The 14,566-nt window shown below is 44.4% G+C and overlaps 1 protein-coding gene across 2 annotated transcripts in view; it reads right to left on the bottom strand.

Annotated features, from left to right (window-relative positions):
* Positions 1-14,015, bottom strand: part of LOC138663596 (zinc finger protein 665-like) — a 41,451-nt gene extending 27,436 nt beyond the window's left edge. Inside the window, exon 1 of one of the 2 annotated variants that reach the window (XM_069749857.1) lies at positions 13,963-14,015. In XM_069749857.1, the coding sequence (XP_069605958.1) occupies positions 13,963-13,988 (26 nt within the window). In that variant the 5' untranslated portion in view covers positions 13,989-14,015. The remainder of the gene's footprint in view (positions 1-13,962) is intronic. The other variant, XM_069749856.1, reaches the window with a different exon arrangement.
* Between the last annotated feature and the right edge of the window lie 551 nt (positions 14,016-14,566).

Below are 14,566 nucleotides of genomic sequence, written 5' to 3'. Positions count from 1 at the left end.
AATCAGAACCTCTCTGTGACAAAACCGCCCCTGCTCCAATCTCAGAAGCATCAACCTCGACCTGGAACGGAAGAGAAACATCTGGCTGACACAACACAGGGGCAGAACAAAAACGACGCTTCAACTCCTGAAAAGCTTCCACAGCAGCAGAAGACCAATTAACCAAATCAGCACCCTTCTTGGTCAAATCGGTCAATGGTTTGGCAATGCTAGAAAAATTACAGATGAAGCGACGATAAAAATTAGCAAAGCCCAGGAACTTTTGCAGACTTTTCAGAGATGTCGGCTGAATCCAATCCTGGATGGCTTGGACCTTAACTGGATCCATCTCGATAGTAGAAGGGGTAAAGATGAACCCTAAAAATGAAACTTTCTGCACACCGAAGAGACACTTTGATCCCTTCACAAACAAAGAGTTAGCACGCAGGACCTGAAAAACCATTCTGACCTGCTTCACATGAGACTCCCAATCATCTGAGAAGATCAAAATGTCATCCAAGTAAACAATCAGGAATTTATCCAGATACTCACGGAAGATGTCATGCATAAAAGACAAACACAGATGGAGCATTGGCAAGTCCGAACGGCATCACTAGATACTCAAAATGACCCTCGGGCGTATTGAATGCAGTTTTCCATTCATCTCCTTGCCTGATTCTCACCAGATTATACGCACCACGAAGATCTATCTTAGTGAACCAACTAGCCCCCTTAATCCGAGCAAACAAGTCAGATAACAATGGCAAGGGATACTGAAATTTAACAGTGATCTTATTAAGAAGGCGGTAATCAATACACGGTCTCAGCGAACCATCCTTCTTGGCTACAAAGAAGAACCCTGCTCCCAGTGGTGATGACGATGGGCGAATATGTCCCTTCTCCAGGGATTCCTTCACATAACTGCGCATAGCGGCGTGTTCGGGCACGGATAAATTAAATAATCGACCTTTAGGGAATTTACTACCAGGAATCAAATTGATAGCACAATCACAATCCCTATGCGGAGGTAGAGCATCGGACTTGGGCTCTTCAAATACATCCTGATAATCAGACAAGAACTCTGGGACCTCAGAAGGGGTGGATGACGAAATCGACAAAAATGGAACATCACCATGTACCCCCTGACAACCCCAGCTGGATACCGACATGGAATTCCAATCCAATACTGGATTATGGGTTTGTAGCCATGGCAACCCCAACACGACCACATCATGCAGATTATGCAACACCAGAAAGCGAATAACTTCCTGATGTGCAGGAGCCATGCACATGGTCAGCTGGGCCCAGTATTGAGGTTTATTCTTGGCCAAAGGTGTAGCATCAATTCCTCTCAATGGAATAGGACACCGCAAAGGCTCCAAGAAAAACCCACAACGTTTAGCATAATCCAAATCCATCAGATTCAGGGCAGCGCCCGAATCCACAAACGCCATGACAGAAAACGACGACAAAGAGCATATCAAGGTAATGGACAGAAGGAATTTGGACTGTACAGTACCAATGACGGCAGACCTAGCGGACCGCTTAGTGCGCTTAGGACAATCAGAAATAGCATGAGTGGAATCACCACAGTAGAAACACAGACCATTCAGACGTCTGTATTCCTGCCGTTCAACTCTAGTCATAGTCCTATCGCACTGCATAGGCTCAGGTTTAACCTCAGGCAGTACCGCCAAATGGTGCACAGATTTACGCTCGCGCAAGCGTCGACTGATCTGAATGGCCAAAGACAAAGACTCATTCAAACCAGCAGGCATAGGAAATCCCACCATGACATCCTTAAGAGCCTCAGAGAGACCCTTTCTGAACAAAGCTGCCAGCGCAGATTCATTCCACTGAGTGAGTACTGACCATTTCCTAAATTTCTGACAATATACTTCTATATCATCCTGACCCTGGCACAAAGCCAGCAAATTTTTCTCAGCCTGATCCACTGAATTAGGCTCATCGTACAGCAATCCGAGCGCCAGGAAAAACGCATCGACACTACTCAATGCAGGGTCTCCTGGCGCAAGAGAAAATGCCCAGTCTTGAGGGTCGCCGCGCAGAAAAGAAATAATAATCAAAACCTGTTGAATAGGATTACCAGAAGAATGAGGTTTCAAGGCCAGAAATAGCTTACAATTATTTTTGAAACTTAGAAACTTAGTTCTATCTCCAAAAAACAAATCAGGAATAGGAATTCTTGGTTCTAACATAGATTTCTGATCAATAGTATCTTGAATTTTTTGTACATTTATAACGAGATTATCCATTGAAGAGCACAGACCCTGAATATCCATGTCCACACCTGTGTCCAGAATCACCCAAATGTCTAGGGGAAAAAAATAAAAGTGAACACAGAGCAGAGAAAAAAAAAAAAATGATGTCAGAACTTTTTCTTTCCCTCTATTGAGAATCATTAGTTAGGGCTCCTTGTACTGTTATGTTTGCTAATGACAGGTGTTATGAAGGCAATCCAGAAACACAGTGTGCTTAGCGATCAGAGCGCACACAGTGATCTGACAAATACCCAAAAATACAAGAACGAGCTCTGAGACGTGGAAACTCTGTAGACTGCACACCTGATCCTATCCTAAACACAACTAAAAGCGGCTGTGGATTGCGCCTAACAACTACCTAGGCAACTCGGCACAGCCTAAGAAACTAGCTAGCCTGAAGATAGAAAAATAGGCCTGACTTGCCCCAGAGAAATTCCCCAAAGGAAAAGGCAGCCCCCCACATATAATGACTGTGAGTAAGATGAAAAGACAAAACGTAGGGATGAAATAGATTCAGCAAAGTGGGGCCCGATATTCTAGGACAGAGCGAGGACAGTAAAGCGAACTTTGCAGTCTACAAAAAACCCTAAAGCAAAACCACGCAAAGGGGGCAAAAAAAACCCACCGTGCCGAACTAACGGCACGGCGGTACACCCTTTGCGTCTCAGAGCTTCCAGCAAAAACAAAGACAAGCTGGACAGAAAAAAAGCAACAAAAAAGCAAAAAGCACTTAGCTATACAGAGAAGCAGGTCACAGGAACAATCAGGAGAAGCTCAGATCCAACACTGAAACATTGACAAGGAGCAAGGATAGCAGCATCAGGCGGAGTTAAGTAATGAAGCAGTTAACGAGCTCACCAGAACACCTGAGGGAGGAAGCTCAGAAGCTGCAGTACCACTTGTGACCACAGGAGTGAATTCAGCCACAGAATTCACAACACCTGGCCTCGGCACGGGAGGAAACTTTCAAAGGCTGTCCAGGCCGTGGAAGGCTAACAGTAGTTCCATAAGCCTTCCACTTCCGGATGATGCTCCCAACAGTGGAGACAGGTAGGCCCAACTCCTTGGAAAGGGTTTTGTACCCCTTGCCAGCCTTGTGACCCTCCACGATCTTGTCTCTGATGGCCTTGGAATGCTCCTTTGTCTTTCCCATGTTGACCATGTATGAGTGCTGTTCACAAGTTTGGGGAGGGTCTTAAATAGTCAGAAAAGGCTGGAAAAAGAGATAATTAATCCAAACATGTGAAGCTCATTGTTCTTTGTGCCTGAACTACTTCTTAATACTTTAGGGGAACCAAACAGAATTCTGGTGGGTTGAGGGGTTGAATAATAAATGACCCTCTGAAAAGACTTTTCACAATTTAAAAAAAAAAGAAAGAAATAACATTCTTTTTTGCTGCAGTGCATTTCACACTTCCAGGCTGATCTACAGTCCAAATGTCACAATGCCAAGTTAATTCCAAATGTGTAAACCTGCTAAATCTGCAGGGGGTTGAATACTACTTGTAGGCACTGTATATATATACAGTGGGGCAAAAAAGTATTTAGTCAGTCAGCAATAGTGCAAGTTCCACCACTTAAAAAGATGAGAGGCGTCTGTAATTTACATCATAGGTAGACCTCAACTATGGGAGACAAACTGAGAAAAAAAAAAATCCAGAAAATCACATTGTCTGTTTTTTTATCATTTTTTTTGCATATTATGGTGGAAAATAAGTATTTGGTCAGAAACAAACAATCAAGATTTCTGGCTCTCACAGACCTGTAACTTCTTCTTTAAGAGTCTCCTCTATCCTCCACTCATTACCTGTAGTAATGGCACCTGTTTAAACTTGTTATCAGTATAAAAAGACACCTGTGCACACCCTCAAACAGTCTGACTCCAAACTCCACTATGGTGAAGACCAAAGAGCTGTCAAAGGACACCAGAAACAAAATTGTAGCCCTGCACCAGGCTGGGAAGACTGAATCTGCAATAGCCAACCAGCTTGGAGTGAAGAAATCAACAGTGGGAGCAATAATTAGAAAATGGAAGACATACAAGACCACTGATAATCTCCCTCGATCTGGGGCTCCACGCAAAATCCCACCCCATGGGGTCAGAATGATCACAAGAACGGTGAGCAAAAATCCCAGAACCACGCGGGGGGACCTAGTGAATGAACTGCAGAGAGCTGGGACCAATGTAACAAGGCCTACCATAAGTAACACACTACGCCACCATGGACTCAGATCCTGCAGTGCCAGACGTGTCCCACTGCTTAAGCCAGTACATGTCAGGGCCCGTCTGAAGTTTGCTAGGGAGCATTTGGATGATCCAGAGGAGTTTTGGGAGAATGTCCTATGGTCTGATGAAACCAAACTGGAACTGTTTGGTAGAAACCAAACTTGTCGTGTTTGGAGGAAAAAGAATACTGAGTTGCATCCATCAAACACCATACCTACTGTAAAGCATGGTGGTGGAAACATCATGCTTTGGGGCTGTTTCTCTGCAAAGGGGCCAGGACGACTGATCCGGGTACATGAAAGAATGAATGGGGCCATGTATCGTGAGATTTTGAGTGCAAACCTCCTTCCATCAGCAAGGGCATTGAAGATGAAACGTGGCTGGGTCTTTCAACATGACAATGATCCAAGGCACACCGCCAGGGCAACGAAGGAGTGGCTTCGTAAGAAGCATTTCAAGGTCCTGGAGTGGCCTAGCCAGTCTCCAGATCTCAACCCTATAGAAAACCTTTGGAGGGAGTTGAAAGTCCGTGTTGCCAAGCGAAAAGCCAAAAACATCACTGCTCTAGAGGAGATCTGCATGGAGGAATGGGCCAACATACCAACAACAGTGTGTGGCAACCTTGTGAAGACTTACAGAAAACGTTTGACCTCTGTCATTGCCAACAAAGGATATATTACAAAGTATTGAGATGAAATTTTGTTTCTGACCAAATACTTATTTTCCACCATAATATGCAAATAAAATGTTAAAAAACAGACAATGTGATTTTCTGGATTTTTTTTTCTCAGTTTGTCTCCCATAGTTGAGGTCTACCTATGATGTAAATTACAGACGCCTCTCATCTTTTTAAGTGGTGGAACTTGCACTATTGCTGACTGACTAAATACTTTTTTGCGTGTGTGTGTGTGTGTGTGTGTGTGTGTGTGTGTGTGTGTGTGTGTGTGTGTGTGTATATGTGTATGTATATATATATATATATATATATATATATATATATATATATATATATATATATATATATATATATATATATATATATATACATATACTTATACACTAAAATACCACATCCTAGATTTCTCAGAATGGAATATTCCAGTTGCAAATTTTTATTCATTGCATAGTGGAATGTGTTCAAAACAATATCAATGTAAATCAAAATGAATATCCCATGGAGGTCTGGATTTGGAATGATACTGAAAACCAAAGTGCAAAATGAAATTACAGGCTGATCCAACTTCAGTGGAAATGCCTCATGACAAGGAAAAGATGCCTCATGATAAGGGAAAGGTCAGAGAGGCCCGGCGCCTGCGCACTGCAGTACTTTACGCTGCCCTCAACAGGGTAGATAAAGTACGCCTGCGCAGGAGCCGCAGCAGGAAGCAAAGAAGAGGACGTCATCGTATGAAGAAGGGAGGCGCCGGACCCGGAAAGCAACCCCCATGGGACTGGACCGAACCGGGAAAGCCCCTTGTTGAGTATAATCTAACTTGTTTTTCTTATCTTTCAGGTTACATTGGGGGATTATCTACAGCATTAAAGAATGCTGTAGATAAGCCCCTGATGGCGGTGGCCACAGTTTATATACGACATAGGAGGTGACAGATTCCCTTTAATGAGCGATACCACGTGACCGCTGAGCACAGAAAGAGCTGCCGCGGCGGGACAATGGAGATTCAGCGAGGCGCGAGAAGGGTGAGTAGGACGGGGGGGGGGGGGGTGTGAGCCATGCGTGACCATGGGAGCCCAGCCATGCGGGATCGGGGGAGCCCAGCCACGCAGGATCGGGGTAGCAGAGCCATGCGGGACCGGCGGAGCAGAGCCATGCGGGACCGGCGGAGCAGAGCCATGCGGGACCGGCGGAGCAGAGCCATGCGGGACCGAGGAGCCATGCATACAACAGGGGGAGCCATGCATAGCAGGACAGGGATAAGGGGACAATGCATACCCGGCTTATACTCGAGTCAATAAGCTTACCCAGTTTTCCGTGGCAAAATTAGGTGCCTCGGCTTATACTCGGGTCAGCTTATACTCGAGTATATATGGTAATCCTTTTTAATTATGCCTTCTGCACCCACCCACCCCAACAAAGTTCCGTACCATTTAAATAGGCCTCCTAGCCAGAGCTAAGGACCTCAGACCAGGTCATATCTACTATCCAAAGTAGTAGAAAGCCCGTTACGTCTGCTATTTACCAGAAGATTTGGAAACATTTTTGTCTAGAAAGTGGCAGGTCCGATGTTGTATCAGGCGCGCCGAACATCCCTGGTATCTTAGACTTTCTGCAGAAAGGGTTTAACATGGGTCTTCGACCTAGCACATTAAAGGTCCAGGTGTCAGCGCTAAGCTCTTTTTTAGACTATCCGTTGGCATCTCACCCATGGATAATAAGATTTATTCGGGCCACTCAGAGAATGCGTCCCACCATTAGACAGTTGTCCCCATCCTGGGACCTTAACCTTGTTCTTAGGGCACTATGTAAGGTGTTTACTCTCCCGGGGATGATATGCCTATATCTATTCGCACTCGAAAAACGGCTTTCTTAGTGGCAATCACTACAGCCAAGAGGATTGGAGAGATTCAGGCTCTATGTATCTGGGATCCTTATCTACAAATTAGGGAAGATAGCCTAATTTTGAAATTAGATCCAGCTTTTATACCAAAGGTAGCCTCTATTAAAAATAGGAATCAAGAAATAACACTCCCTTCCTTTTGTAATAACCCTTCTAACGAGAAAGAAAGGGTCCTCCACTTTCTAGATGTTAGACAAGGAGTCTTGGATTATCTAAAAGCCACAGACTCTTGGCGTATAGATCCAAACCTTTTTATTCTTTTCGGGGGAAAGAATAGGGGTAAGAAGGCCTCGAAGGCCTCAATTGCTCGTTGGATCACTGACGTGATCTCAGATGCTTATTAGTCTGAGGGCTTGTCCCCTCCATCAGGCTTAAAAGCCCATTCTACCCGTGGGGTGTCTGCCTCCTGGGCAGAGCGTGCGGGAGCATCCGTAGAACAGATTTGTAAGGCCGCAACATGGGCCAGAACTGACACTTTCTGCAAACATTATAAGCTTGATGTTATGTCCGGTCAGCACACTGCTTTCGGGAGGAAGGTCCTCCAAGCGGTCACCCTAAGGAGATGCTTTGGTACTCTCCAGGGTGCTGTCAGGAGGGACGTCCTGGAAAATAGGTATTAGTCCTACCGGTAATTATGTTTCCAGGAGTCCATACTGACACCTCCGGTAGTCCCCCCCCATATATGTCATAAAATTCAGATATAGTCAGAGTTATATTTATATACTATTTTGTAATGTGTTTTGAACATTAAATGTTTTTTTGCATTATTCCATGAGTTGGTTCTTGTTACACACTGAGGATTGGTGGGAGGTACCGGATATTTGAACTCTCGTGTTTCCTGTCCCAGCAAGGAGGAGAAGGACGTCCTCCAGGGTGCTGTCAGTATGGACTCCTGGAAACATAATTACCAGTAGGACTAATACCTATTTTAAGGATATTTTGCTCCTAACATTTAGCTGTTTGAGATCCAGGATCTATATATGTATGTAGTTGTTTATATTGTAAAATAACTGAGAAAATTTATTTTAACTTTATATTTAATTTTTTACAGATATATCACTTGGTGTCACCAGCCACTACATTTATTCGGAGAGAAGCATGGATTTATGGAGGACTATATACAATTTTCTAAAATGTTCCTATTTTTCTCTATCATAATAAAAATTAGAATCACTTATAAGTTTCTCGGCCAGTCTTTTTTTTTATAAATACGTTTAATATATGCTGTTGAATAGGTTGTAGGGTTACAGGCATATCTGCCTTTATAGTAGCCCGAGTTGGACCATAAGGCTGTGTGCACACGATGCAGATTTGGTGCAGAATTTTCTGCATAAAATCTGCACTAAATCTGCATCTCCTGGCAGAATCCGCAGGTAATAATAATAATAATCTTTATTTTTATATAGCGCTAACATATTCCGCAGCGCTTTACATTTTGCACACATTATCATCACATCCCCATTGGGGCTCACAATCTAGAATCCCTATCAGTATGTCTTTGGAATGTGGGAGGAAACCGGAGTACCCGGAGGAAACCCACGCAAACACGGAGAGAACATACAAACTCTTTGCAGATGTTGTCCTGGGTGGGATTAGAACCCACGACCCCAGCGCTGCAAGGCTGCTGTGCTAACCACTGTGCCACCGTGCTGCCCACAAATCTGCACAAAAAACACACCTGCGGATTTCTACTATGGAGGGGTGCAGAAACGCTGCAGAACTGCACAAAAGAAAGCATTTGCACTACTAAAGCAGGATGGCACCATTGAAGCTCTAAAAAACTATAGGGAGAAAAATACTTTATCTAAAAAACTAATTAAAGCTGCCAAAAAGGAAACAGAGAAGCACATTGCTAAGGAGAGTAAAACTAATCCCAAACTGTTCTTCAACTATATCAATAGTAAAAGAATAAAAACTGAAAATGTAGGCCCCTTAAAAAATAGTGAGGAAAGAATGGTTGTAGATGACGAGGAAAAAGCTAACATATTAAACACCTTCTTCTCCACGGTATTCACGGTGGAAAATGAAATGCTAGGTGAAATCCCAAGAAACAATGAAAACCCTATATTAAGGGTCACCAATCTAACCCAAGAAGAGGTGCGAAACCGGCTAAATAAGATTAAAATAGATAAATCTCCGGGTCCGGATGGCATACACCCACGAGTACTAAGAGAACCAAGTAATGTAATAGATAAACCATTATTTCTTATTTTTAGGGACTCTATAGCGACGGGGTCTGTTCCGCAGGACTGGCGCATAGCAAATGTGGTGCCAATATTCAAAAAGGGCTCTAAAAGTGAACCTGGAAATTATAGGCCAGTAAGTCTAACCTCTATTGTTGGTAAAATATTTGAAGGGTTTCTGAGGGATGTTATTCTGGATTATCTCAATGAGAATAACTGTTTAACTCCATATCAGCATGGGTTTATGAGAAATCGCTCCTGTCAAACCAATCTAATCAGTTTTTATGAAGAGGTAAGCTATAGGCTGGACCACGGTGAGTCATTGGACGTGGTCTATCTCGATTTTTCCAAAGCGTTTGATACCGTGCCACACAAGAGGTTGGTACACAAAATGAGAATGCTTGGTCTGGGGGAAAATGTGTGTAAATGGGTTAGTAACTGGCTTAGTGATAGAAAGCAGAGGGTGGTTATAAATGGTATAGTCTCTAACTGGGTCGCTGTGACCAGTGGGGTACCGCAGGGGTCAGTATTGGGACCTGTTCTCTTCAACATATTCATTAATGATCTGGTAGAAGGTTTACACAGTAAAATATCGATATTTGCAGATGATACAAAACTATGTATATCAGTTAACACAAGAGAAGATAGTATTCTGCTACAGATGGATCTGGATAAGTTGGAAACTTGGGCTGAAAGGTGGCAGATGAGGTTTAACAATGATAAATGTAAGGTTATACACATGGGAAGAAGGAATCAATATCACCATTACACACTGAATGGGAAACCACTGGGTAAATCTGACAGGGAGAAGGACTTGGGGATCCTAGTTAATGATAAACTTACCTGGAGCAGCCAGTGCCAGGCAGCAGCTGCCAAGGCAAACAGGATCATGGGGTGCATTAAAAGAGGTCTGGATACACATGATGAGAGCATTATACTGCCTCTGTACAAATCCCTAGTTAGGCCGCCGTCACACATGCGAGTTTTACGGACGTAAGAGCGCAGAATCTACGTCCGTAAAACTCGCAAAAAATACGGCACAATTATTCTCTATGCCCCTGCTCCTATTTGCCGTATTTTACTGATCAGTATTATACGGCTTTCTACGGCCGTACAAAATCGCAGCATGCTGCGTTTGTCACCGTACTGCGCAAGAAATACGCCAATGAAAGTCTATGGAAGCGTGAAAAATACGGATTACACACGGACAAGCAGTGTGACTTGCGAGAAATACGCAACGCTGTTAGAGAGAAAAGCCGGTAATTCAGTGCGGTGTACAGTAAAATCACACTGACAGCTTACAGTAGAATAGGTAGAATAAATGTGTACACATAGAATAGGTATATATATATATATATGTCAGTGAGACACATATATGTATATATATTAATATTTATTCCAGCGCTAGACAGCTTGAAAGCCGGTAATTCAATTACCGGCTTTTTCCTTCTCCTTCCTAAAACCCGACATGATTTGAGACATGGTTTACATACAGTAAACCATGTCTTCTCTCCATTTTTTTTGCAGATTCCACACTACTAATGTCAGTAGTGTGTATCTGCAAAATTTGGCCGTTCTAGCTCTTAAAATAAAGGGTTAAATGGCGGAAAAAATTGGCGTGGGCTCCCGCGCAATTTTCTCCGCCAGAGTAGTAAAGCCAGTGACTGAGGGCAGATATTAATAGCCTGGAGAGGGTCCACGGTTATTGGCCCCCCCCTGGCTAAAAATATCTGCCCCCAGCCACCCCAGAAAAGGCACATCTGGAAGATGCGCCTATTCTGGCACTTGGCCACTCTCTTCCCATTCCCGTGTAGCGGTGGGATATGGGGTAATGAAGGGTTAATGCCACCTTGCTATTGTAAGGTGACATTAAGCCTAATTAATAATGGAGAGGCGTCAATTATGACACCTATCCATTATTAATCCAATTGTAGTGAAGGGTTAAATAAAACACAAACACATTATTTAAAATTATTTTAATGAAATAAAAACAATGGTTGTTGCAGTATTTTATTCAACGCCCAATCCAGTCACTGAAGACCCTCGTTCTGTGAGTAAAAAAACATAATAAACCAACAATATACTTACCCTCCGCAGATCTGTAACGTCCAACGATGTAAATCCTTCTGAAGGGGTTAAAACATTTTGCAGCAAGGAGCTGTGCTAATGCAGGCTGCTCCTCGCTGCAAAACCCCAGGGAATGAGGCTAAAAATAGATCAATGATCTATATTTAGCTTTATTTGCGGTGAGGCGCCCTCTGCTGGCTGTTCATAGATCGTGGGAAATTACCTAGAAAGCTCCCTGGCTCCATGTGCACAGCTTTTTTTTTTCACATTGATTTACATTGTACTGTGATCACAGTGCAGTTCTGCAGCGTTTCTGCTGCAGAAAAATCTGCTGCCGTTCTGCACTAAATCTGCATCGTGTGCACATGGCCTTAGGGTCCGGAGGGATCCTGTGTACCACTATGGCACTATTGGTGAGCGGAGGTAACCTGAGGAGGGTGCCGTCCGTTGCATCAGGGTAGTTTTATAAAGCCTTAAAAAACCCGCACACGTCGTTACCTAATCTAACCTAACTTATCCATATGAGTTGAGTATTATATACTATAGCGGTGGTATTGAACGGTCGGCTAGCGCTGGATTGGTGCTGGGCAGCAGTGAAGTTCACCCCTCATGATTTCAGTGTCTTTTCCTTTATAAAGTTAGAGATACGAATGTCGCCTCTTCTAAGATGGCGTTGTATAGACGATAAGAGTGGATGTGCGCGTGCGCACGTTAAAAAATGCCACACAGTGTCTTCAATTGGCTGATAGCTTATGTGATGCTGAGTAAGCGCTGAGACATGTGCAGTAACTGTAGCTAAACGCTGAGAACAGCGATGATGGCGTCCTCCATGCTGACATGCTTGATCCCTGACAGGTTTAACACCAATTAAAGTTTTATACACAGCTGCGATCATGCGGTATGCAGATTAGAATTGCGGTACTCACATATTAATAAATTAGGAATGCAGATAAATAATGTTTAAGCACTTATTTATGTATGAAATTCAGCTACATGTAACAATTGTCTATGTATTGTTTTTTCAAATATATAAGATAATTATAAATGCTTGTGATTGATGAATATGGCTATAAAAGCACATTTGATTGTAACACCCACTGCTTGACAAAGGCTCGGAGGAGCCGAAACGTTGCCCAGGATGAGTGGGGCTGAATAAAGTTTTTCACCTGAAATATTTGGAGTGCTGCCTTCATTTTTCTTCTGTCTAACTATAATTAGTGATACACAAGGATCACCACACTCGTTAGTTGCTAAATAGTATATGTTGGATATAAGTGATAAGAAATAATTCTGATATAGAAGCTCAGATATGTCGATGAAGTACAACAATATGTGAACCCCATTAACAGGGAACTGAGTAGCAATGGGTAGAGGATAAAATCCAAAAACGTAATCCAGAATGGGGCTGTACTCACACAAAACAGGCATAGGAAATTTACTCATTAAGTCTTTTGGGGGCTCGTGAATCCAGGCAAAAAATCCACTCACTGTGGGAACATTATACTGTGTGGGGGGATGGCGGTACTGTGGGAACATTATACTGTGTGGGGGGATGGCGGTACTGTGGGAACATTATACTGTGTGGGGGGATGTCGGTACTGTGGGAACATTATACTGTGTGTGGGGGATGGCGGTACTGTGGGAACATTATACTGTGTGGGGGGATGGCGGTACTGTGGGAACATTATACTGTGTGGGGGGATGGCGGTACTGTGGGAACATTATACTGTGTGGCGGTACTGTGGGAACATTATACTGTGTGGGGGGATGGCGGTACTGTGGAACATTTTACTGTGTGGGGGGATGGCGGTACTGTGGGAACATTATACTGTGTGGGGGGATGGCGGTACTGTGCAACATTATACTGTGTGGGGGGATGGCGGTACTGTGGGAACATTATACAGTGTGGGGGGATGGAGGTACTGTGGGAACATTATACAGTGTGGGGGGATGGAGGTACTGTGGGAACATTATACTGTGTGTGGTGGATGGCGGTACTGTGGGAACATTATACTGTGTGGGGGATGGCGGTACTGTGGGAACATTATACTGTGTGGGGGATGGCGGTACTGTGGGAACATTATACTGTGTGGGGGATGGCGGTACTGTGGGAACATTATACTGTGTGTGGTGGATGGCGGTACTGTGGGAACATTATACTGTGTGGGGGGATGGCGGTACTGTGGAACATTTTACTGTGTGGGGGGATGGCGGTACTGTGGGAACATTATACTGTGTGTGGTGGATGGCGGTACTGTGGGAACATTATACTGTGTGGGGGGATGGCGGTACTGTGCAACATTATACTGTGTGTGGGGGATGGCGGTACTGTGGGAACATTATACTGTGTGGGGGGATGGCGGTACTGTGCAACATTATACTGTGTGGGGGGATGGAGGCACTGTGGGAACATTATACTGTGTGGGGGATGGTGGTACTGTGGGAACATTATACTGTTCCCTGCACTATGAGAACAATCCGTTCCCTCACTTCCTGTCTCCCATAGTTCGGTCGTATGTATCTATTACAGGAAACAGAACAGAAACGCAATGATTATTATAAAGTGGCAACAAAACCCCCAAAAGAGTCTTAGTGCAGAAGGGGTTAATGTTCCCCATGCTCAGTAATGGGGAATCTCCACCACCTACCTCCACCTGCAGAGCCGCTGCCACATATATGGCTGCTCTGTGCAAACAGGACCTGTGATGAGGTCACAGGAGGGGAGGAGTCAGGGGTCACATGATCAGGGGCCTCAGTGTATGCAGGACTCTGCTGTGCTGGTTGTCATGGTGCTGGATGAGGGGAAGTTTATGTGTGGGGTCAGGAGGGGTTTACAATGGATGTAGCAGAGCCGTGTGTGTACAAGGTGTACGGAGCGGAGCCATGTGTATACGAGGTGTGCGGAGCGGAGCGGAGCCACGAGTGTACTAGGTGTTATGAGCTGAGCTGCCAGTGTACGAGGTGTACAGAGCGAAGCCGCTTGTGTATGAGGTGTACGGAGCAGAGCCATGTGTGTACGAGGTGTACGGAGCAGAGCTGTGTGCACATGGTGTTCAGAGCGGTGCTGCAAATGTACGAGGTGTACGGAGCAGAGCTGCTTGTGTGCGAGGTGTACGGAGAGGAGCTGCATGTATACGGGGTGTACGGAACAGAGCCGCGTGTGTACGAGGTGTACAGAGAGGAGCGGCGTGTGTACGGGGTGAACGGAGCGGAGCCACATGTGTACGGAGCAGAGCCGCGTGTATATGGGGT

Source organism: Ranitomeya imitator, chromosome 2, assembly GCF_032444005.1.
Source record: "Ranitomeya imitator isolate aRanImi1 chromosome 2, aRanImi1.pri, whole genome shotgun sequence".
NCBI classification, from domain to species: domain Eukaryota; kingdom Metazoa; phylum Chordata; class Amphibia; order Anura; family Dendrobatidae; genus Ranitomeya; species Ranitomeya imitator.
This window is presented reverse-complemented; position numbering and strand designations above follow the sequence as displayed.